A 24,494-nucleotide genomic window follows, 5' to 3' on the forward strand; every position below is an offset into this window, starting at 1 on the left:
TAGTAGTAGTAGTAGTAGTAGTAGTAGTAGTAGTAGTAGTAGTAGTAGTAGTGATGGTCTTGATTGCACCCGCACAGCCCACACTAAATGACCAGGGCAACTTGGGCTACAACACTTCCAGTGGCGAAGTGTTGTATGCACTCACTTCAAAATGTATGCTATTGTCTGATCATATTCATTATTTCACTGCCAAAGGCATGTAATCAGAGATAGGGTAAGGCTGGTCTACTATTCATGCGGCTTTTCATATTTACTTCAAAGCAGAAGACACTGTCTAATCATTCCCATTATTCCACTCCACTTTCTGGACACTCTTTAGCAGCCCTTATCTCAGTACCTGCCTACACTTGCCTTGCTAAACAATCACAGCATTAGTCAATCCCCCCGTGGCATAATGATACAAAATTTAGAAACATCACTTTATTCGCAGTTATTTTATTCACAATCCACAGTACTACTCCACATGCTGATCTTCAGTCAGATAGTCAGATAGTGCTTCCAGACAGATACACAAGTTCTATCAAGAGTTTCATTATGCCAGATTCACAGCGTATCACTTCGCTGAATTAAGAACACATTAAACTCCTCAAAGCAAGCATGATCAACAAAAAGTGGCAGCATTCTATGGCATACTTGTGAGTTGTCCTCAGTTCTGACTCTCGCAACATAGGCATCAATCAGGAAGTAGACAGTGTTGGTCCTGAAGTCATCGTCAGTAGTCATGGCCGGAAGGTGAAGCAAGTTGGACAACTGCAGCAAATAAGCAAACAAAGTGGTAAAAGTATAAATCGGTAGAAATCAGTATAAACAGCAAGCAAAGAAGGAACCAAAGACAGCACCGTGCAGAAGAGTAGATATGTGGACAAACCTGCTCAAAGGCTTCACGCTGGGGTTTCAACAAATGTTGCGGCCTGAAAGTTCAGCAAAGTTTTAGCAAGAAAAAAAAAACATGAAAATAATGTACTTGCAAAACAAACAGTGCTATAATACTATGTTCAAATAACCAAGAGTTCTAAAAAGGAAATAAGTAAACAAAAAAAATAACACTAATTCAACCACGCACATTTTTCTACTCTTACTAAGGGTCTTAGACACTCAACATTTTTTGTAGTGTTCACAAGAAGCAACATAAAGAATAATGCAAGAATTTTGTATAAAAGGGTGTTGGAACAGCATACGATAGCTATCTCAAAGCTCGGTCATGTGAAAATCTGCCAAGTGGTTCCAGTACACTACTTACCTCGTGCTGTCTTCAGACTGTGCAATACCCTTTAGGAATTCTGCATACCACTGTACACATTCTGGTTTTGCCTGAAAAATGACACAGTCACATAAATATGCAACTAGGAAATTAAATATACAACTTTATGTCACAGTGAACAAATTAGCTTTAAGCACGGACATGCTTTAGAACACAGCACGGGAACAGTGAAATAATATAGCGCAAAACCAACCTAAACCAGAAAAAAAAAAAGAAATTAGTGACATTGATGTTAAACATTCATTCAGTTAAGTTGTCATTAAACAAGATAACTTCTGTATTACCAAGAGAAAAAAAGGAAAATCATATATGATGCATGCAAACCAGGTATATCAAAATAGAATGAATATGCACAAAGATAATGGTAGAGATTTTATTTTTAAAAATAAACTTAATTTAATTTTCTAAAAAAAAAGCAAACTTCAATAATGTAATAAAAATAAAACAAACGAAACAGATGGCGAAAATAAAAGCACCTGAGCAAGACGAGCTTTTGGGCTAGTTGGTCGCATGCAGCGAAGTCCGAGTGTTGTGTGAAGTTTGGTTTATTGGTTTGGTTTATTGGGGTTTAACGCCCCAAAGAGACTCAGGCTATGAGGGACGCCGTAGTGAAGGGCTCCGAAAATTTCGACCACCTGGGGTTCTTTAACGTGCACTGACATCGCACAGTACACGGGCCTCTAGAATTTCGCCTCCATCGAAATTCGACCGTGTGAAGTGTACCACAGAAAAACATGAGCCATGTGAACGTTCGCTGTAGTTATGATACAAGAAAATAAAAAGCGCCTGTCCGCTGCCCCCCCCCCCCCCCCCCCCCCTCCCCCAAAAAAATAAACACGGTGAAAAGTTTTAAAAAACGCGCCATGCCGCCCAGCGCCCTCAGACGGCTGATAGACGCGTAGCCGGATTGCAGCCGGATGCGAAGTTGTCCATTTTCGCTAGATTGGCGAAAGCGCAAACGCGAGTCGCAAACAATGTGTCGCGCGGCTCGCAGTCTGCGTAGGCCTACGAATCAAAGGAAAGTCTCGGCCCGCGCAAACATCACGCAGTAAAGTGGTAAAGTCGGTGCACGTGCTTGTCAGTCAAACCGCTCTCCGAGCAACTCTCCGCTCGCCGAGATGGATTTCCTCGAGTTCCCGGACGTGTTCAAGGAGGATCGCGGCGCTATGACGTCGGGTCGGCTCAAGATGACGAACCAAGGGGTCGTCTTCAAGAACAGCAAGACAGGAAAAGTGGAGCAGGTGCAGGGTTCCGAGATGGAAAGCATCAGCTGGCAGCGCCTAGGCGCCGGCTACGGGCTCCGCATCATGATGAAGACGGGCGGCATGTACCGCTTCGGCGGCTTCCAGGACGACGAGCAGGAGCGGCTGGCCAAGTTCTTCCAGCACCACTTCCAAATGCCGCTCACCACCCGCGAGCTGTGCCTCAAGGGCTGGAACTGGGGCACGGCGCGCTTCGAGGGCAGCGTGCTCTCGTTCGACGTCGACAAGAACTCGGCCTACGAGATCCCGCTCGGCAACGTGTCGCACTGCACCACGGCCAAGAACGAGGTGACGCTCGAGTTCCACCAGAACGACGACGCGGCCGTGTCGCTCATGGAGCTGCGCTTCCACATCCCCACCGACCCCAACTCGGACACGGACCCGATACAGGCCTTCCGAAACAACGTGCTCTCCAAGGCCAGCATCATCCAGGCGACGGGCGACGCCATGGTCACCTTCAAGGAGCTCCAGTGCCTCACGCCTCGCGGTCGCTACGACATCAAGATCTTCCCCTCGTTCATCCAACTTCACGGCAAGACGTTCGACTACAAGATCCCGCTCACGACGGTGCTGCGCCTCTTCCTGCTGCCGCACAAGGACAACCGGCAGGTGTTCTTTGTGCTCAGCCTCGATCCGCCCATCAAGCAAGGACAGACGCGGTACCACTTCCTTATCCTGCTGTTCAACAAGGAGGAAGAGACCAGCATCGAGCTGGCGCTGTCGGACGCAGACATCCAGGAGAAGTTTGAGGACAAGCTGCAGAAGAACATGTCGGGCCCCACATTCGAGGTCATCAGCCGTGTCATGAAGGCCGTGGTGCAGCGAAAGATCACTGTGCCGGGCAACTTCAAGGGCCATGGAGGCACCAACTGCATCACCTGTTCGTACCGGGCGGGCAACGGACTGCTCTACCCACTCGAGCGAGGGTTCATATACATTCACAAGCCACCCGTGCACATCCGTTTCGATGAGATTGCCTGTGTCAACTTTGCGCGTAGTGGTGGGAGCACACGCTCCTTTGACTTTGAAGTGGAGGCCAAGAGTGGCCTCGTGCACACCTTCAGCAGCATCGAGAAAGAGGAATACGGAAGGCTCTTTGACTACGTGAGTGACAAGAAGCTGCGTATCAAGAACCGCGGATCACTTGGAGGAGCCAAGGAGAAACCAAACTACAACGACGATGAGCTCATTGACTCGGACGCAGAAGATGCTCCCGATGCCTACTTGGCCCGAGTCAAAGACGAAGGCCGCCAGAGGGACGAAGGAGATTCGGACGAATCGTCCGACGAGTCTTTCAACCCAGGAGAATCTGGCAGTGAAGTGGCTGAAGAGTTTGACAGCAATGTAGAGTCCAGCTCCGACAGTGAGGCTGGCAGTGGCGGAGGCAAGGGCAGCGACAGTGGCAGCGGCAGTGATTCGCGTGAGAAACCCAAGAAAGAAAAGAAGGAGAAGAAGAAGTCGAAGAGCGCCAAAACAGTCAAGGAGCCCGGCATGAAGGAACGAAAGCCACGGCGCCAGAAAAAGGAGCGCGACGCCAACAAGCCCAAGCGGCCGCCGAGCGCCTATTTCCTGTGGCTGGCCGAAAACCGAGACAAGATCAAGAAGGACAACCCGAGCTTCAGCATCACCGACGTCACCAAGCGCGCTGGTGAGCTCTGGAAGGAGGTGACCGACAAGTCCAAGTGGGAGCAGCAAGCTGTGGAGGCTGCCGCCAAGTACAAGGAGGCCATGGCTGCCTACCAGGCTAGCCTGTCGAGCCGACCACAGAATGACAGCGACGACGAGAAAGAGCAGAAGAAGACTGTCAAAAAGAGCAAACCATCTGCACCGAAATCGAAGCCGACAACATCGCCCATGAAGGGAGGAAACTTCAAGAGCAAGGAGTACATCAGTAGTTCGGGCAGCAGTGATGACGATGAGTCAAGCAAGAAGGTCAAGAAGGAGCCCAAGGAGTCGCCCAAAAGCTCTCCCGTTCACGACAAGTCCGACGATGAGGAAGAAGCATCGGCAAGCACTCCTGCTTCCTCGGGAGATCAGGACATGTCGGGAAGTGGGGACGACGAGTGATCTGTCATTGCATTCTGCATTTTCCATTTTTACATTGAAATTATTTTCTTTACACCACTTCTAGTGAACAGTGTTTCGTTTGTCATATAATTGTAAATAAAGTTGCGTTGATTGTCTCGGTATCTGGTGCCATCGCTTGCTCTTCGCTTATAAAATTACAATTTTATTTGCATTTTACAGTCCAAAATCAGTTCCTATACTGTAGCCTATAAAAGGTCTTTTTTGCGCTGATCACTCATGTCTCAAGAAATTCTTCGTGGTGCATAAAAAGCACTCTGAAGCTCAACTTACACAAAAAAGTATGCATAACTTTTCCTAAGAAACAAACTGCAAAATGGACCTGGCCGGTCAATGATGTGATTTTTACACCAGCATTAGTTAGCATTGACATAAGATCTACACAGTAGCCAAGGCTTGTAAATCTGAGGTTCTAATCTGGCAATGATCACATTATTTTTCAGCATAAGCATGACTGCGGTGTGCGTTGGTGATATGTGCCATGCCCTGTTGGGATAATCGTGGCTTCTAGAGACAAGAAGTAAGCTTCAGTTCATGTGAAAATGCATGCACGATAAGTTGATCCAAGACCTAGGCCACATGCAAGCACGCTATCTGGTAGAGTGCTGTTTGCGCGCCTCTAGACAAGTGTGTGGAGCTCAATACAAGTCTTGTGCGTGCTGTATTTTTACTCTCTTGCTGCGAACAGGAACCTCCCCCACCAAGCCTATTAAACTAGAAATAGTGTAAAATCTAGCCTCCAACTTTGTTTTAAGAAATCTTTTTTAGGGCTGAAAGATCTAGTGCAATATATTCAAAGAAAAGAATAAATGTAGCCATTAGTGAAACACCAAGAAAAAGTTCATCTTAAAGGGACACTGCGGTCAACTCCATCAAATCTTTGTTCTTATTAAAAACAGTCTCTGGCTGTTCTCAGGCATGTTGATCCAATGAGTTTAGGGGAATCTCCCAAGGTGGAATAAATTGAGTTTTTTTTTTTAGAAATGCAAAAAATCCAAAAACTGAAACTAAGTCGAATTATACTGTAATGACAAGGACATCCACGCATCTTTCCTCTGAATGATAACAAAACGGTTTTTGCAAAGCCTAACTTGCATGCAAATCTTATTTGATAAAAAAAAGCAAAAAAAAACGGGACAGTTACTACTGGCTAACACGAGATTCAGCAACAGCTGTTCAGGTATTTGTACTTTAAGACATGTTGTGGTAGAGAATATGAGAGTGACCTCACACCTGTATAGTTCTAGGGCGCCGCCTTTAGTTTTCCACACATAGTCGTTTTTCGTCTAGATCTCCCCTCCAGTATACTGCTGATCATCCTCTCCTCGGGCAGCCCGTTTTGTAGCAGCTGCCACAGATGGACCGTGCTATTTTCCTCCACTCTCACCATACCCTCCCTCCTTCCACGGTGACCCCGTTCTGGATGGTTACCATGCTATGCCTTCCGAAACTCTTGCGCATCCTTCTCCTCCTTTTAAAGTAACTACCGTCCAGTTGTTTTCTATAGCAACCACATACAGGTTGAGTATTCTCATGCTCTCACCTTCCCTTGCTCCTTCCACAGTAATTATCCTCCAAGTTGGGGATTTCTCTGCTCTCACCACGCCCTCCTCCTCCTATGGTAACCACCTTCCGGGCAGTTGCTATTGTAACCCCCCTCTGGTTACCCCTTCCCACCCTCTTGCCATACTCTCATCATTCCATGGTAACCACCATCCAGATGGTTTCCATGGCAACCACCAACCACTTGTGCCATCTTATGCCCTCACCATACCCTACCCCCTTCCAGTGTAACCAACTGGCTGGAGATTCCTTCGCTCTCACCGCACCGTCCTCCTTCCGTGGTAACCACCTTCCGGACGGTTCCCGGAGTAACCACCCTCCAGTTACGCCTTTTTACACTCTTGCCACACCTTCCTCCCTCCAGAGAAACCACCTTATGGTCCGTTCCCATGGTAAACACCCTCCGGTTATGCCTTCCTAGCTCTCGCAATAAGGCATACTTCCATGATAAGTCTCTTTGTCTTTCCAGGGTAAATACCCCCCGGGTGGTTTACGTGGCAACCACCATCTGGTTGTGCCTTTTTACGCTCTTGCCAAACCCGCTTCCTTCCACGGTAACCACCCACCGGTTATGCATCTCTCCACTCACATCATACCTTCCTCCTTGCACGGTAATCATCTTCAGAGTGGTTCCCATTTGAACGCATCCACCGGTTATGTCGACATCTACGACATGAAACCCAGGAATGGGCACTTAACAGCTCTCGCTGTAGAATGAGCCAAATCCACTTGTGAGAGCCCACTTTCTCAGCTCGAGCTTCAATGCTTGGACTGTTCCAAAGCGTGGATTCAGTTATCCCTTCTCCAGTGCTGCTTAATGATCGACTGCACAGGATATGAAGAGATCGGCGGAAGATCTGAACCCAGAAAACGATAACACTCGAGTACTGGAGACTTCAAAAGGCTTTTTTTTAAATCCTTTTTTGTTGTCACATCGAAAGGAAATGTGGGAGTTCTCACAGGCTTTACTTGAATTTTCTCTAGGCATTTTTGGAGGTTTATGTACTGTTTTCTTAGGAACCATAAAGCGTAAGCAAGCAAAATTTCAGATTTCAAGCAATGACTTTTACATGACTGGAACTAGAATCAGTAGTCTAAGTCAATCTCCATTTTTATGACTAACAAAAAACTGTTCATCAGTGGCAATTTTATTGCACCTAGAAACAAAATATAATATGTTTTTTTTTGTCCAAAGTGCATAATTTTGGTTCCAGTCGTGCAGAAAAACCATTTCTATTTAACACATCATTTCAAGACTTTGCACCCAGCAGACTGTAAGAAAAAGGAGCATTGGTGAAGAAAAACTAACAAACTAAAGCAGTACTAGACAAAATTTTAATCTACCTACCTTTGAGCTCTACTGCAAGCTGCATACATTTAGAAGACTGCTAGCTAATTTCAAAGCTGCCATTTTTATAACAACCACTCTACAGCCAATTTTTGAAAACCATTTTTGAAGCCACGCCCAATCTTAAAATCTTTGTTGGCATAACGTGGGACACCCAGCGTGCATTTTTTTTTTCATCGAAATATGTGAAATATGTAAAGGCAACAATGCTAAGAGGGCCGACTATTTTCAAAGGTCTGTACAATAGAGAACCTACACACGAAAAGCTTATAAGTTAAAGGAAAAAAATGTGCACTCACAGCTAGCAGCACATCATGGATCGTCTTCGTCTTTGTCATGTGGTCAAACAGGATGCTACCAGGCCTGAAAAAAAAAAAAAGACAAGAAAAAAAGCTTAGTGGTGCTAATGTGTACCACAGCTTCAAAATTGTCTTACGGTTGCACGAAGAAGTTCAAGACAGCCACTTGGATCTGTGCATCTTCTGACTTTTTCGCATAGTCCACCAGGAACTGTGCCTGCAACAGCACAATAATGCACGCTTTACTTGCACATCGCAGCAGTGTGCAGCCGTTAGGCAAGAACAACTGGAACATTTGAAGTACTAATGCCAAATGAATATCTTGTGAATGTATAAAGCACATAAAATTTTCAAAAACCAGTTTGTTAGCAGTAGAAAACACGAAAACAAATACCTGTGCGGCATAACATTTAACTTGGTGGATTGAATGACGTAATGGTGGCAACTTACCAGGTCACAATTTACAGAATGCAAAACGTGGGAGTTGCTGGATATGGCATGAACAGTCTGTTTCCTCAGTTCTGGTGAAAGAACTATTTCGACCTGAAAGACGCAGGAAACGCAGAGAAAAAAATGCACAGCAATGCTTTGAAACGAGACAAAGAACAGAGTAAGAGAGTGCACACTTTTCACCACAACAATCTCGCAAAAAAAAGAATGTTTACTGAAGTTTGATCAGGCACTCTGATCTGTTGCACGCAGCTGTCTGCCACACCTTTTCACTGACTATGCTCAGAATAGCAAGCCTTTGCTTGGCTCACCTGCCTCCTCAATCAACTGTATTAAAATAGACTCTGCACCTCCAATGATGCGCATTTGTAATTAACCGACAATGCTGCCTCTGTTAACATGCACAATGCAGAAATCACTTGATATGACAAACAGGGCTCGACCAAGAGCATGCAAGGCACCAGAGAGAACGCTACAAACCTTGTCGGCGGCCGTGAACTGGGGCAAGCACCACTTGACAAGTTGCACAGCCAGAAATGTGCGCTCCTCACGAGGTGCAGCGAGAAGACCCTCTGCAAAAACACGCCAAGCTGGTTAGAGGCTGGAACAGTGTGCCACAACAGCACTCAAATCCATTTGCGTGAAATTAATGCTTTCTATGGTGGAATCTCACTTGTTTGAGCTCGCTTAGATCAAAGTTCCAGTTTACTTGAACTGATGCTTTAGTCCTGTCATTACAATGGGCATTAAAAAGGCTTCTTGCTCTTAAAGGAGTATAGACACCCAATTTTAGTGGTATGTTCTTTTCTCTACAATGCAGAAGACAACACTATGCATGAATCACCACATGGTATTCACCTACAGCCACTAAATAATTTCTAATCGAATTTTTCTGTCACGCTGTTTTGGTTTTGATTTCAACAGCCGAATGATGACTGTGACGTCAACTTGCACTTATAGATCACGCGAGGCATGAAAAAACTGCTATATAATCACTGCATCTACATTCGCCGTTATTCCCTTTCTTGAGGTAAGCTGGCTTTAGCATTGCAGTGAATTAAAACACCAAAGCAGTGATTACAACGCTGTTTTTCATGCCTCATGCAACCCATAAGCAAACTCTGGCATCACAGACACCATTCAGCTGTTGTAACCAAAACAGCACAAGAAAGAAATTCGATTATAAATTGTTTGATGGCCACAGGAGGATACCATGTGGTAATCCATGTATAATAAGGCTTTACGCATCATTACAGAGAAGAAAACACGCACCCAAAAGTTAGGTGTCTACACTCCTTTAATTCAAACTGTGCACGAGTCCAACCAATTTTCAATGCCCACCAAGTTTAAATTACCAAGGTTCAACTATCGGTCATGCTTAGGGCAGGTCTCAGAATAAGTGTGATTGCTTTCCTAAGCAAATGACCACCATAAATAAGACCACCAGCTCAAAAATGTCTTGGCTAAAATTGCTTGCTTAAAAAAACCACCTTATTAGGGGATGAAGTTCTACTTTACTATAACCACTCGCATCCTCAAAGGCTGATTTGCTTTGAGGTCTTTTTGTGGCTTGTCTGCCAATTTAGCACGCACCCAAAGTCAGAGCCAATGGCTTTAAGTACATGTTTAGTGAACTATGCATAGGGCATAGCAATGCACATTGGCTTGTCCTACCACTGCGCAATGAGCACATTTGATTACATCGGTGCCATTTTGCCATGTCCATCTACCCCATAGTTTGCACTTGTACATTAGCAAGCAATTGGAGAATGAACTGTGGCAGATGTCCCTCAAGGAGGCCCAGTGGCCTGAAACTAGTGCCATGACACTGCGGTTATTCTCCCTGTGTTTGCCCACCACCAGCGATGTCACAATATAGCTGGTGCAAGGGGATTAAATGCATTGTCATGACAGTAGGGGCGATGCCTCCTTTGAGGGGCATTTCATTCTCATGTTGTATCCGGCTATAGAGGGAGGAAGTCTTCACAAGATTTCAGCACTACAGGCTACCACTGGACAAGAGCTCGTACAGCACAATGCTACTCTCCTTCCCGACTCCGTTTCCATCCTCTGGTTTTATATGTCTGTACTGCATGACGTTTATGTATGGTGCTATGTTGAGGCTACATAAAGAAACAAAAATAAATTGCTCCTGCCTGATAGGGCTGCAGAGAGAAAAAGCGCCATTCCATACAGCAGTTATCTCGCGAAAATGTGGCGAAAATTCGTCTGCCACTAGTTGAAAAGAAACGCACATGGGATATGCAGGAGCAATCCAATTCCACGAGCAGTCAGCTGTGCCTGCAAATTAGCGAGTGTGTGTGTGTGTGTGTGCTTGACAGCTACTGCCATCTGTTGCATGCACCTGTCACTAACATGAACTGCGCACAGCAAGTAGGAGCTGGCGGTTTTATTTTCAACCAGTGGAGCTGGGGAAGAAGAGGCACATATGCGCAGAGGGGCCTTGTGGAAAAGACGGATTTCACAAAAGCAATTTTTTCTGCATGATGAGCTATTACATTGCACACACATTCGTGCACGCACGTGCATGCAGTAGATGGTTTATGCTTTATGGGTGTTTAACGTCCCAAAGCGACTCAGGCTACGAGAGACGCCGTAGTGAAGGGCTCTGGAAATTTCGGCCACATAGGGTTTTTTAACGTGCACTGACATCACACAGCACACGGGGCTCTAGAACTTTGCCTCCACCGAAATTCGACCACCGCCGCCAGGATCGAACCTGGCATTTCGGGACAGCAGCCAAGTGCCATAACCACTAAGCCACTAGACGGCGTGTGTGCGCAAAAGAGAAAAAAATAAACTGCATCTCACCATCCACAAACTTCTTCCAGAACTTCTTGAAACTTTTCGTGTTTAACACAGCTTGCAGGATAAGGGTGCAGACAGGATGAACATGAGGGTGAACATTTGTTGACTTCTGCAGGCCAAGAGAAAAATAAAAAGAAAAACACACATACTTCACAATCAGCTCACGACTCATGCTGAAACACACTCTTCACAACTGGCTGTTTCTTCTTCTACTTTCTAATCAGCTACTAATTTCCCATTCATCAACACCACTAATTTTAAAAACTATATAGAAACATTCTCATAACCTTTGCTTGGTTTCAGTGGCCATTGGCTTTCTTTACATGTTCTTCTGAGTTATGTTCAACACCACATTGTTTAAAAAAAAATGGGGGGTTTTTTCACTGCAATTCTTTCAGCGTCACAACAGGACTTTTGTGCTGCTGACTGGCGACATAAAGTCCGTACATGTCAGATCTTTCTATCAGCATGTATGAGATGAAACAAGCAAACTGATGCCCTCTAAGAAATGTCCCATTTTGAACTCATGCCCACAGAGGAAAAAGTTGCAACCGTAAGAAAATGGTTACCTACACACTGATTAATCAGTAATGTGCACGTGCTGCTTCACAGCCTCTCACAGCAAGATACTCTTGATCAACGAGGGTGAAATATTTTTCTTTCCTGCCATTTCTCGAGCAATCATTTTGATGAAGTACAAATGGCACTCAACGCACTGCCGCAGACACATCTACTCCAATACATTTCACGATGAGAAGAGAGCATGGGTATAGCGGATGGGGAGTGGCTGGCAAAACATGACCTTATACGAACCAGTTCAAACCAAACCTGCTGCCATGTAGTAAAGGTATCAAGAGAATTTTACAAACGGCTGCTGCACATCATTAGCAAAAAAAAAAAAAACACTTCAAAACAAAAGTGTTGTTGCAACGAATTAGCTTCAGAACCACAACAGACAGACTCCCATACATCAATGTGTAGAAAAAAAGACCCTCCAAGACAGCATAAAAATTTGTGTTTCTCATTTCAGTTGGTTCTGTTTTAACATAAACACCATGAATGACTGGGTAGTGCAGTCTACTACCTCAAAAAAAAGAAGAAATAAAAGGAAGGAAATTTCAAATAGTTTTCTCCTACCAACAACTGAACACTGGAACTTAATTCTTAGAACAGCCTGCTCTCTTCCATTAAACTCATTTTTAACACCAATTTATGCCACATGAGATGTATCCAACTGCACTGCATGCACCGTAAGCCCCCCATGATGCACTCATATGCACCATATGATGTTTCAATTTACCTTGCTGCATCTTAATTACGTAGCATGTGCTATAGATGTCACCATGTTATATTCAGCTGATTGTGGTGTACCCTACCATATTAGTGTGTACTCCGTTGGAGCTGCAGTGAGCATAAACAAATAAAAAATAATAAAACAAGAACTTAAAAGGCACTACTGCGCCCCAGCTTTGAATAACTTCTTCAGCTTACCTGAAGAATCTGCACAATGTGGCCAAAGTTTTCCTTGTCCAGAATGCTCTCACAGGCCCAGTGTTCTTGCAGAAAAGCTCCATTCACCATGCCCTACGAGCATGCGAAATATGAGCACAGAGTTAGTAGTCACACCCCTAGGAGATCAGTTGCAAGTGCAGCGGGACCCATGTAAAGGAAGGCAGGTCAAACAGGTACACATGTAAGCCTGCTGCAATAGTTTTGCTAAAGATATCTGAATTGCATGTGATGATATAAAAGACATCCTCACGTCTGTTCTTGCCATATTCTTGCACATTTACCGGAAACATCCACCCTCTCCTCAGTGCTGCAGCAATATGCACAGCTGACGTACAAGCTTCGAAATGAGACGATTTTTTAGTCTCCACCACATAGCCACAAGCAAACCCTGAGTGACATTGACAAAATCTGTAACAGTAGCTGCAACAATAACCGAAGCCAACCAGCATTTCTTCCTGCTCTTATTTTGCCCCAAACTGGTCAACAAAAAAGTATCCATGCAATCTTGATGCCCCCTTGAATCAAATAATTTTCGCAGGCTGGTTTTGCACCACACACCCCTTATCTTCAGTGTCATACTGTACTCGCTTCTCCCATTTTCCTTATATCCATCAACTTAGGTAAGCTCAAGACTGCCATGTCTGCTATTCTCACTGCCACTACCAAGCATGAGCTCAAAGAATACACTGCTCATCAAGCTGCCATTCTTTTTTTTCGGCGGCATGCTTTGAGACACAGTTACTGTCGGTAAGAAACCTTTTTCTGAACATGACCAAGAAAAATGCAGTGCCAAAAAAAAAAGGAAAACAGAATACACCCTGCAGCGTATTTGTGAAAGACATTTAAGAAATCAATGCTTTCCAATGGGCATCAGAGGCCAATAAGTCATTAGATTCAAAAAGTTAGTCTTAAAGAAATTAGTCAAAGCCAGGTGGTCTTTCATGCATTGAACATACCTACTAGACTGTTATGACAAGCACCAAAATTCATATCAATAGTTCAGAAGGCTGAAACCAACGTTTTTAGATCCCTTTCAGTTTGAAAGCTGCGGTGCGCGGATTGTCGCCTTTCCGTTTCCTTCCGTGCGGTGGCGCTCGCCACGCTGTTTGCCCAACCAGCGTGGCCCTTCGCGTCTACGCCATGGTCGCCGCCGCCTGATTTGGAGCAGCCAGCAGATATCAGCATGGAAGATATCAGCTGTCCTGTGCCAGTTGTTGGCAGTGACGCTTATCTTACAGTATACAAAAGCTTCAAGCAAGGGTGCTTAAAGCATCCCACCAAAAAGATGCTAGAGTTTACCAACATTGTAAACAAAGCAATCCCGATTTCTTTGAAGGAAGGTCCCGTTTTTGAAAGGGACGTTTTTTGGGAGCTGCTAGACGAGCTTGAATTGCAAAACTTTGTTCGGCTTGGATGTGCAGAGCATATGGCCACTTTTACATGCCAAGTGCTGCATTTTGTCATAGTGACACGCATCCACTTCTAGGCGAGAGACGTGAACCGTCGGCTAGAGAACAGAGAAATATTGTCATTGCAAATAAAAAAGCTCGCCTTCAAGTAGCCATTCCCTCCGTGCTTCCGACTTAGTTGTCTGCATTTAATGCTTGTCTGTGTTCAATGAAATTAACATTCTAAAAATGAAAGTGCAGTACGCTGCTCCTGTCTGTGCTATCATTGCAAATAAAAAGCTCTTCTATAGTTATTCCCTCCCTGCATCCAGCTAAGTGTGTCTGCATTTACACTTGTGTTCTCTGAAATTGGAATTCTAAAGAACGTGCAAAATGCTGCTCGCATGTGCGGTGCTTCGTTGATAATATAGCGCTGAATTTCGTGACTGATCTAGAAGCGGAAGATCGCTAGTTTTATCATTTCATTAATGTTTCGTGCATTCTCCCGAAGAAATATTGATAGCTCTACTCCAACATACGCATATCATCAGCGCTAAACGTCGCAAACGTGATGCGATAAAGCGCAATGCAAACGATTGGTTTTTTGCGAACTGGCATCAGCCTGCTCTTTATCTCACCCTTACTGGCCAGGTGAAACATTTCTTTAACCATGAGGCTGAAGTTTCAACGTGACAGCTCCAAAAGTACAGCAAATTTGAGTTCGACGTGTTCGCTTCCATTGTTATCGCGGATGAGAACAGGCTGTCACAGCAACTGCCAAGCGCGAGCGCTCCGGCGTCTCCGGGCCGACAGCGACAGCAGCGCCGCGTGGTGAGTGGAAGCGGACGGGGGCCGCTTTCTCAGGCGCGGCGCGGGGGAGCTTGCAAACTGAAAGGGATCTAAAAACGTTGGCTGAAACAACATATGACCAAGAAAGCACAGAAGGCACAACGTAGATAGCACAAGAGGAGCCTTTTTTATGTCTCTCACACGTGTTGTGTTGTTACATCTTTAAAGTTACAATTCAGCTCACCCGGAACAAGCTCTAGTGGAGCCTTAGTGTTGCTTAGAAACAGATCAAGGATACTTTATGCCCATCCCTTTATGTTGTCCATAAACTTGTGATGTGCAGGCTATCAGAAAGGCAAGAGCACATGTGAACTTCTATTTACAAATTTCAAACAACCTAATATTTTTACTACAGGGGCATTTTGTTCAGACGGCAGGATCCACAGAACAAGCTCCCACTGCATGACCCGCCAGCAAGAAACCAGCAAAAATTTTTCAACAGCTGACATGCTCTCTAATGAAATGTGACAAGAACAAGTGTAAGAAGCTCACTGGGAATCTGGATGCGGCTTGGACGAGGACGTACAGCTTCAGAGGTGTGCAGTTCTCCCAGCCACAAGACAACATTTCCTGCAACTCTGGCCACACTTTCTTCCTGAACTTCTTTTCGTTCACCTGCAAATGCAAGAAAGCAATTGGTATCAGCAAAAATGTTTGTTTGTTTGTTTGTTTGTTTGTTTAAGAAAGAAGAGCTCAAAAAAAGTGAACGTAAAGTCCGCAGACCATGTTTGGTTAAAAATTTACAGCCACACATCTGTACATCCCAGAGGAGGGTAAAAGTATGGGAGTTTAAAGTATGAGGGGTTTCTAGTTACCAATCAATGGCTCAAAGAAACTTCTGTTCAGACGTTTTTAGAAAAGACTGACAGATGATAAATTGCTCATGAGCAACATGATAGATTTCGCCAAGTCTAAGTACCCCTAAACGGGATTCTGTGCATTGTATACATTTGGTAGGCTGAAATATATTGGGGTGAGCCTGGTAACTTTTTGTACAAAAAATAGAGAGATGATCATGCAATTACAAAGAGAAGGAATGGCTGAAAAACATACCTGGTTAAGGAGTTCCTTAAAAATGTCACATGCCATGAGCTGGAGGTGAGCGTAGCGTGTGCCAAGTTCCAACACTTCCCGTGCAACACTGCCCGCCGCATCAGCCACCTTTCCGGAGCGAACAAGCGCAGCAAAGGCAAGGCAACGTCCCAGCACAACGTGGTTTTTATCCTAGAAAAGTCAGAATGATCATTTTACACTTCATAAATTCTGTAGCTGCAGAAATGGGCTTTGCAGCTGTAAGAAGCAAGACAACTTCCTGATCATTTTAAACAGCATCTGCGTCAAAGGGGCTCTAATTTTCTGATGTTCAGGATGCCCTTTAGGAAGTCGGTTACACCACTAACAACAAATATCAACAGAATGATGGTTTGGTTTGGTTTATGGGGTTTAACGTCCCAAAGCGACTAAGGCTATGAGAGACGCCGTAGTGGAGGGCTCTGGAAATTTCGACCACCTGGGGTTCTTTAACGTGCACTGACATCGCACAGTAAACGGGCCTCTGGAATTTTTCCTCCAAAGAAATTCAACCACCGCGGCCGGGATCGAACCCGCGTCTTTTGGGTCAGCAGCCGAGTACCATAACCACTGAGCCACCGCGGCGGCCATATAAACAGAATGATCATTTTTAACATCACGATTCAACAGTAAACCCATAGCACAACGCTTTTGAAAATTACCGGCTTCTTGGAGCCACAGAGCATCACAGAGAAGTTTTAAGTCCAGCTTCCTGCATACTGCCAGGTATGAATACATAAAAAACTCAGACTTCTGGTTCACTATTACGACAATAAACATGGTGCACAAAGGGTGGTGCATGTGAAGAGGGGGAAGTGGGCATAAATTTTGAACCATATTTTGTACCCCAAAGCCAGGAAAGGGCAATACCATGAGCTTTAGCACTCCCCGCTTCCCCCCCCCCCCCCCCCCTTACGGAGAGACCTGCGCACGCCTATTATAATGCCACAGGTGCTGCATTTCACAATATCCTAATAAAATAAACACATAATTATTTACATAGATGACTATGCAAAGATCCTGAAATGTGCCACTAGATTAAACAGATGCAAGGCAGTGATCTCTAGACCACTTGTGTGTAGCATCTAAGGTCTACCAAAAGAAACTGAACTATAGGACCTCTGCCACATCATGTAACGCCACTCTCAAGAAATATACTTTCTTTATTCCATAAAAAAAAGTTTCCCGTCTTTTCATGGAAGGTACAGGCCTAATATGTATCTTAAGCAATTTTGGTTGGTTGGTTTATGGGGTTTAACGTCCCAAAGCGACTAAGGCTATCAGAGACGCTGTAGTGGAGGGCTCCGGAAATTTCGACCACCTGGAGTTCTTCAACGTGCACTGACATCGCACAGTACACGGGCCTCTAGAATTTACTTAAGAAAAACCAGCCGAAAAGACGGGGACAAAGGAGAGACGAGGCACACAAAACAACTGGACTATCAACTGTGTGCCTCGTCTCTCCTTTGTCCCCGTCTTTTTGGCTGGTTTTTCTTAAGTATAATGTACCAACTAACCCAGATTTCAACTCTTCTCTAGAATTTCTCCTCCAAAGAAATTCGACCGCCGCGGTCGGGATCGAACCCGCGTCTTTCGGGTCAGCAGCCTAGCACCATAATCACTGAGCCACCGCGGCGGCTTGAAGTAATTTTGCTTTAGCTTAACATCTTAACACATTATGCAAAACTGCATGACAGACAACTGAAAAAGCAACGAGACCAAACCAAATCGTCAGCACGGGTACAGCTGTGAAGTTGTCAAGTAATTACACACGTCTTTTAATAACTAATTTTGTTCCAAAAGATGTATTAAACAAGTAGATCAAGTAGCTAAGTTTGCGCCAATGAACAAATGCGTGACAGACTTAAACTATACCTCTTTCGTGTCCTCAGGAAGATGCTTGTGAATGAAACTTTGAACTTCCTCTGCACTGACATCTGGAAACATTCGGAGAACCTGGAGACAACGAAAAGGTTGAGACAATAAGTGGCAGTCTAAAAATGCACCCACTGTTCAATGAAGCTCAAACGTAGCTGAGCATGACACACAAAGTGGCGCAGATGTGCAAGTGTAAACAGAACAAATGTAAGCTAACGATACTGTATTGCAAAATAAAACTTAAAAATATATCATTACCTCTGCGAGCGTAGCGGCGAATCCGATACGGGCACATTTTCGAGTTGACGGAAGGCCCTTGATCAACCGCTCAACCGTGTACTGCAGCTTGTTGCTGGAGTCAGCCTGGACAGGTGCAAAAATGAAACACACAAGCACAGTAAGGAACCAATGCCGCAGCTTTCCAAACTGCCAGTGTTTCATGTATCATGTTAAATGCTGTGTGACATGGCCATGCCATTTTCAAACAAGGAATGCGTGAACTCATCACGATGTTAGGTATTCGTCAGCTTTAGGATTGCTCTGAATAAAATGTTTAAAAGAGATTTCATAGAGCCGTTTTACTGATAGGAGATACAGACACCAAGCTGCCAAACCGATGAAATCATACCTCCTCTGTTGACTTGGTCAGCTCTTTGATGACGGTTTCGGCTCCACTCACGCGATGCTGTTTATTCGTGTCCGCCAGTTTGTAGAAGGCATCTAGGAAGCGACTCTTGCGCTGTTTGTCAGCACTGGTTTCAGCAGCGGCAGGATCGTTCCCAGTCATTTTGTAACTGCCACAAACGGGCGCATACACACACGTGCGACTGTCTGCTAGCGCGTGTTTGCCAGCCGCCAGCTTTCAATGTGCTAACAATGATGATGGTGAGGTGTGTTCTTGATGGTGATAGTGCGAGCCACATAAAATCCCTAATGAGAAAAGACAATGGTAGAGGAAGGAAAGAACTGTAATTCCCGTTATAGCAATGACTTCATCTAGGATGAAACATTTACTGGTGTGCTCGGGAAACTGAGTTACGTTTTTGTTTATCAGGGCCACTCTGCTCACGTTACGCAAATTTAAAAGAGCGGTAAATTCGAAAGTGCTGCATAAACGTTCTCTCAGAGTCGCCGTGCGCGTACGACCGCGTCCGTGGAGCACGATGGCACACAACTGATATACATTCCCGCTCCATATAAAAGCATGTTTCAACTTTCTGTAGCATGCATTGAGCAATCGATTACGTAGCCTAGCTTCGAACTGCATCGATCCTCTGTGGCATCAACTGGGGCCGTTGACCGTAGCGCAGTATATATTCCGCGTTGCTCCCCGAGCCACTGTGCACGAGTCTTTATTCTTTAAGTTTACCAAGCACAGAAAACTTGCATTCCTGTCACTGATGCATGACGCTTTCTATGCACCCTGAGTCGTTTGTAAGCTCGCCGCAGAGCCCATTTTCATGGGTCCTCGCGCTGCATATCCGGCACTGAGTCGCACCGCGATCGGCTATCTACAAGGCAAACGGGGCACTGACAAGCCGATGACGGAATCTCGTTCACCGTCACAAGCTTTTTATAAAAAAAATAAAATGCAGTCATTTCTGTTTGTAAGGCGGCCATTGCGTTTTCATGCGCTCGCCGTGCTCCCCTGTTCTTCGAGCCCTGCGTACTTCCCATCATCGCCCGACCGGTGCTCATCTCGCGACGTCTTCGCGCGTACATTCGCGTGCCTGCAGGCTGTATGCAGCCCTATCCGCATCGCTGCCTACACGTACCGGTGGTTCCTCTGTCCATCACGCGGTCCTCTATGCACGGTGGATATTGCGCGTTCTCTTCGCGCCACCGCTGCGCGATGGTATCCAACGAACCCTCCGTCGCTGTTCTACCTTCCCGCCGTGCAGCGACCATCGAGCGCGAACACTTCGCACTATCGCTATATAATGGTTCTTCAGCCTCCCTGTTCCTGCGCATCGTTTCCATCGTGCTGCATCCAGCTACGCGCCTAGCTCTGTGTGAATACCATATTTCGCAGTACTGCCGTCCGACCTCAGAGAACTTCGCGTCCCTTTCCCTGGAGCTCATGCAGGCCTAGGGTCTCTCTCCGCGCACTGCTGCTATCTGGGCAGAGTTGGTGGTGCGCACGGTGACCATATCTGGTGGTGGCTCGTGCTTTCTGGATTGGCTGTAGCAACGCCGTCTCTCAGGCCTAGTTGGTGCAACGGCAATGGCTGGAGTCGCTGCAGCAGATAAGGTCACCAGCCAACCGTAGCAGTCACCACCGGGTGTGGACCAGGAGGCCCCTCTGCTCATGCGGTAATTGTCGTATGGACTCTTTGTACCTCCGCACATCCCGCCACCCGTTGCCCTTTACCAGCTGCGGTGCGTGGTACGTGTGTCATTCGACACAATGTCTTCCATGAATCCTGGATTAGCACTCGGGAACCACATTCCCCTCTACTCGCTCCGCGTCCTCCTCTGCTCCTGTGTCCCTGCGCACCCTGACCCCTCCTCCCCCAATCCTGTTCTCCAACCCCGGGTTCCGAACCCCTTATGTTTTCGCATGCATGGGTGCAGCTTGATTCATTTCTTTTATCAAGTTAGTGTGCAAATCTACATTCGCTCTTGCTAATAATAGCGAAGCCAGATGAGCGACAAGGGATCCGCTCTGAAGCACGGCAGAGTTATGTGCCACCCCAAATTTCTTACCACCATGACGAGGAACTTGCACATCATGAACAATTTTTGATGCAGGAATTGGAAAGAAAGCGTGCGCCATTCCAGTCACATGCACCGGGCCATGGCAGGGCCCGCTAGAGTCAAGATGGGCAACTGCCCGCTGGGGAAAAAACATCAAGCCGAAACAGCCGGTCAGAATTAGAAACTTCCGAGGACAGGAATAAAACCCGTCTTCTATACCCCGTACCACAAGTGCAAAAAGCCCGCCAAAACTTCTATGGCCTGTAGATCTCTTCGAGAGGATCCAACGGAGATAGGACCTTTTTTAAAGTACTCTTTTAAGTGTGCTGTTAGGATAGATTGAATCCTGATGGTAAGATCTAGACCTCTTGAAAGCGTTTTTGGTTGAAGATAGCTTTTAGCCGTTTCATTTTTAAAATAGACGTTTTAAAGACCATGTGTGCTACCTGGCACACAGCGCGCTCTGACACCATCATCATGCAGAATACTTGAGACAATGCTGCGGAGAAAGCTCATCAGCTGTGAAGAACCGGCGGTTCGAGGGAGCAGCTGTTATGGAGTGCATGCATGACGCACGTTTTTCATACCCTGTTCATCTCGTTCACACCCTCACAAAACGTGAAAATTTTACACTTCAGAAATCATACCTTTCACATGCGCTGATAAAAATTGCTGCAGAAAAAGAAATTGCAGCGGAGGCCCATGCGCAAATTCATACGTCCAAAAAAAACTTGAGTTGGGACATTCACCGGTTAGCTGTCGACCATGTCCGAAAGCGGATATCTGCCGGACATCTCTTGGTTCATCAAAATTGGACCTTATTAATAGTCTAGAAAAAACACCCTTCAAACATCCCGTGAACATCGAGTGGCATGCGGGCGTTCGGATCTGAACAGGAGGTCCAGCGGATATTTGCTCCGTTGGGTAAGTGCTGAAAATCCGCGTAGTGAGCAACAGATTACGTGGCTGCAGAGATATTACTGGTACCGCTGGAAATGAGAAATCTCGAACAGAATGAAGTGAGTGACGAGATATATTCATCCCTCGCCTCTTCTTTCTAAAATCTGCATGTGCACACAAAAGCATTTCTCGCTCATCTTCACACCTTCTCTCCACTCAGCTACAGGAAATGAAGCCTAATAAAACAAATCTGAATGGCACAAGGGAATGAACACATGAAGACAGAAAGATAGGCACTCTTTCTATCTTTCTGTGTTCGTTCCCTCACAGCTAGCATTCGAATTTATTATGAACCAGCTAGCACAATAGCAAGTACTTCTGAAACGAAGCCTTGCGGTGACATTCTCGTTGACGCGGGTTTAAAACATTGGTGATACTGTTCTGAGTGCATCCTCTGCATTTCTGTGCTTTGAAAAAGAAAGGAGTAAGAAAGTACCCTTGAAATGTACAGTCATGCAAATCAAGGATATGTGTGAGACGTCAGTGACGCGTTTGCAATGCAGAATCCCCCCCCCCCCCCCTTAATTGGTATTTGTGCAGATGCCGGTTCGCCTTGACATACCTTTGCGACACATGCGGGGAAGTTGAAATAATGGAACATCTTCTCCTCTTCTGCCGGTGGTTCGCATTTCAAAGAGAGACTTATCTGGGTTCCTCTCCCGAAGTTAGGACTGCACTGTGTCACTCCCAGTGCTTCTCTCGTTCAGTGTGAGTGCCAAGGGATTCACGTTAAGTAGTGTTTGCGGATATACGAGGGGGGACCCAAAAAAAAACCGAACTGAGAGCGCGCTGCCTTCGTAGACGTAGTAGATCGCTCTACCGCTAGATGGGGTTAGTAGAGACCTTCACGAAACAGCAGTGCAGATGACATAAGTTTGTAGGTAAACATTTGAGCGTAGTGTTGTGATTCGCTTGCAGTCATTTTGTTCCGCCTGCGAAATCCTTATGGCAAATTTAAAAGAACAAAGAGTGTGTTTGAAGTTTTGTTTCCTGCATAAAAAATCGGCGACTGAAGCTTACCAAATGTTGCAACAGGCTTTTAAGGAGGATGCTATGAGCCGCACACAAGTTTTCGAGTAGTTTGGGCGCTTCAAACGTGGTGAGATGAGAGTCGAAGATCATGCTCGTTCTGGGCACCCTTCAACGTCTCGAAACGATGAAACCGTTGAAAAAATCCGTCAAAAAATGAACGAAGATCGTCGTTTCACGATCGACCAAATATCAGAAGAGACAGGTGTGAGTTGGAGCTCGTGTCAGTGAATTTTGACAGAGCAGTTGCAAATGAGACCTGTTTCCGCTAAATTTGTTCCTCGCATTCTCACACAGGATCAAAAGAAGATTCGATTGAATTTGAGCCGGGATTAAAAAAAAGAGATTGAATGTGATCCAGACTTCTTTACCAAAGTCATTACAGGTGATGAGAGTTGGTGTTACGGGTATGACCCAGAAACTAAGCAAGCGTCAAGCCAGTGGAAGTCTCCCAACTCTCAGAGACCAAAAAAAGCAAGACAGATGAAGTCCAATGTGAAGACAATGATCATTGTCTTTTTTTATTTTCGCGGAATTGTGCACCAATAATTTGTTCCCCCTGGCCAGACTGTTAACCAGCACTTTTATTTGGAAGTTTTAAGACGTCTGCGAGAGGATGTGCGGAGGAAACGCCCGGAACTTTGGCGATCAGGTGACTGGTTCCTTCATCACGACAACGCCCCCGCACACACGGCCTTACGAGTTACCCACTATTTGGCCTCTCGGGGATGGACTGTCGTTCTCAACCCTCCATATTCACCAGACCTAGCCCCGTGCGACTTTTTTCTCTTTCCGAGAATGAAGAAAAGTCTAAAAGGGAAGCGTTTTGGTTATGTGGAGGCCGTACAAACAGCTTCGCAAAGGGCACTGGACGATATCAAAGTTGAAGAGTTCCAGAGATGCTTCAAACAGTGGGAAAAAAGACTTGAAGAGTTTATCGCATTTCATGGAGAGTACTTTGAAGGTGACTGTAGGAATTTTGTGCAAGAGTTAATAAATAAAGGTTTTATGCAAAAAATCCGGTTTCTTTTGGGTCCGCCCTCGTACCTTCACGACTACATTACTGCAACTGGAAGGTTATCTTGTTAATCATGTTCAAAATTCTTCAGCACGGCTAAAAATAATTTTTCTTTAATTACGTTTTCTAATTTCAAACCTTTGACTATTCTACTTCTCCGCCTCATGCCTCTCTTTTCCTCGCAATCGCCTATGTGATTTTCCTTGACATTCACCATCAAACCTTGGCCCATCACCCAGCATGAGTATGTGCCATGTCTACTGAGGTGAACAACAACAATGTGCAGTGGAGCAAACATTAAATCATGGAAGAAGCCGGTTCTTCGACAGATTCCAAAGTTGAACGAGCTGCACAGCATCACAAAAGGAGAAAGCACTAATACAAGTCAACCAATCCAGTGGACACAGTGAGGTGGCAAGCCACAGTAGAGCAGCGAAGACAGTATAACCTTACTAAACAGGATGAGGAAACAGATGAAAAGCAAGAAATGTGAAGAAGAGCAAGAAAGAAGAGGCGAATGGTGAAGTCACTGGAGGAATGTGCGGACACTCAACTAACCTTGATTTATTCTGAGTATTAAACATTTTTCTCATTCACTCACTCACCACCTGGTCATAGCCAATCCCCTTTTGGGCATGTGCCATCATATTTTGAGGACAACAACAACCGTCGAGAGGCATATACAAGGGGCTTCAGAGACCGCTGGACAGAGGGAACAGCAAATCAAATTGCAACGAACCCCTCCTGTAAACTATAAGAATTTCTTTGCTGACAACCACTGCTATTAGAGCTTTCATCACACAACTAGCTGAAAAACGATTTTTCTCGGAAACAAACATAGCAAAGTCCACAGCCTATCTACAACACACAGCAACCCATGAAACTGACATGGAACGTGTCAGCTAGGGCAGCAACACAGGAGTGGCTGATATTAATAATAGTTTTTGATAAACCAGTTCCTTCTTATTTATGTTCAATATTACGTACGAAATTTT

The 24,494-nt window shown here is 45.4% G+C and overlaps 2 protein-coding genes across 2 annotated transcripts in view; one reads left to right on the forward strand and one right to left on the reverse strand.

Annotated features, from left to right (window-relative positions):
* The window catches only part of LOC149363259 (myb-binding protein 1A-like), a 35,918-nt gene extending 17,240 nt beyond the window's left edge, over positions 1-18,678 (reverse strand). Inside the window, exons 1-14 of the mRNA XM_089573412.1 lie at positions 18,424-18,678; positions 18,054-18,158; positions 17,793-17,873; positions 15,900-16,070; positions 15,339-15,461; positions 12,589-12,681; positions 11,101-11,206; positions 8,749-8,840; positions 8,269-8,361; positions 7,956-8,035; positions 7,819-7,882; positions 1,241-1,311; positions 869-911; positions 634-750 (exon numbers count right to left, since the gene is read on the reverse strand). Of these exons, the coding sequence (XP_089429538.1) occupies positions 634-750; positions 869-911; positions 1,241-1,311; positions 7,819-7,882; positions 7,956-8,035; positions 8,269-8,361; positions 8,749-8,840; positions 11,101-11,206; positions 12,589-12,681; positions 15,339-15,461; positions 15,900-16,070; positions 17,793-17,873; positions 18,054-18,158; positions 18,424-18,582 (1,398 nt within the window). The 5' untranslated portion in view covers positions 18,583-18,678. The remainder of the gene's footprint in view (positions 1-633; positions 751-868; positions 912-1,240; positions 1,312-7,818; positions 7,883-7,955; positions 8,036-8,268; positions 8,362-8,748; positions 8,841-11,100; positions 11,207-12,588; positions 12,682-15,338; positions 15,462-15,899; positions 16,071-17,792; positions 17,874-18,053; positions 18,159-18,423) is intronic.
* Positions 2,225-4,712, forward strand: Ssrp (structure specific recognition protein). The gene has a single exon (XM_089573410.1). The coding sequence runs from the start codon at positions 2,380-2,382 to the stop codon at positions 4,588-4,590; it is 2,211 nt and encodes a 736-aa protein (XP_089429536.1). The 5' UTR covers positions 2,225-2,379; the 3' UTR covers positions 4,591-4,712.
* Positions 18,679-24,494: the final 5,816 nt, after the last annotated feature.

This window comes from Amblyomma mixtum, chromosome 2 (genome assembly GCF_055824585.1).
Source record: "Amblyomma mixtum isolate Tamu chromosome 2, ASM5582458v1, whole genome shotgun sequence".
Lineage (NCBI taxonomy): Eukaryota > Metazoa > Arthropoda > Arachnida > Ixodida > Ixodidae > Amblyomma > Amblyomma mixtum.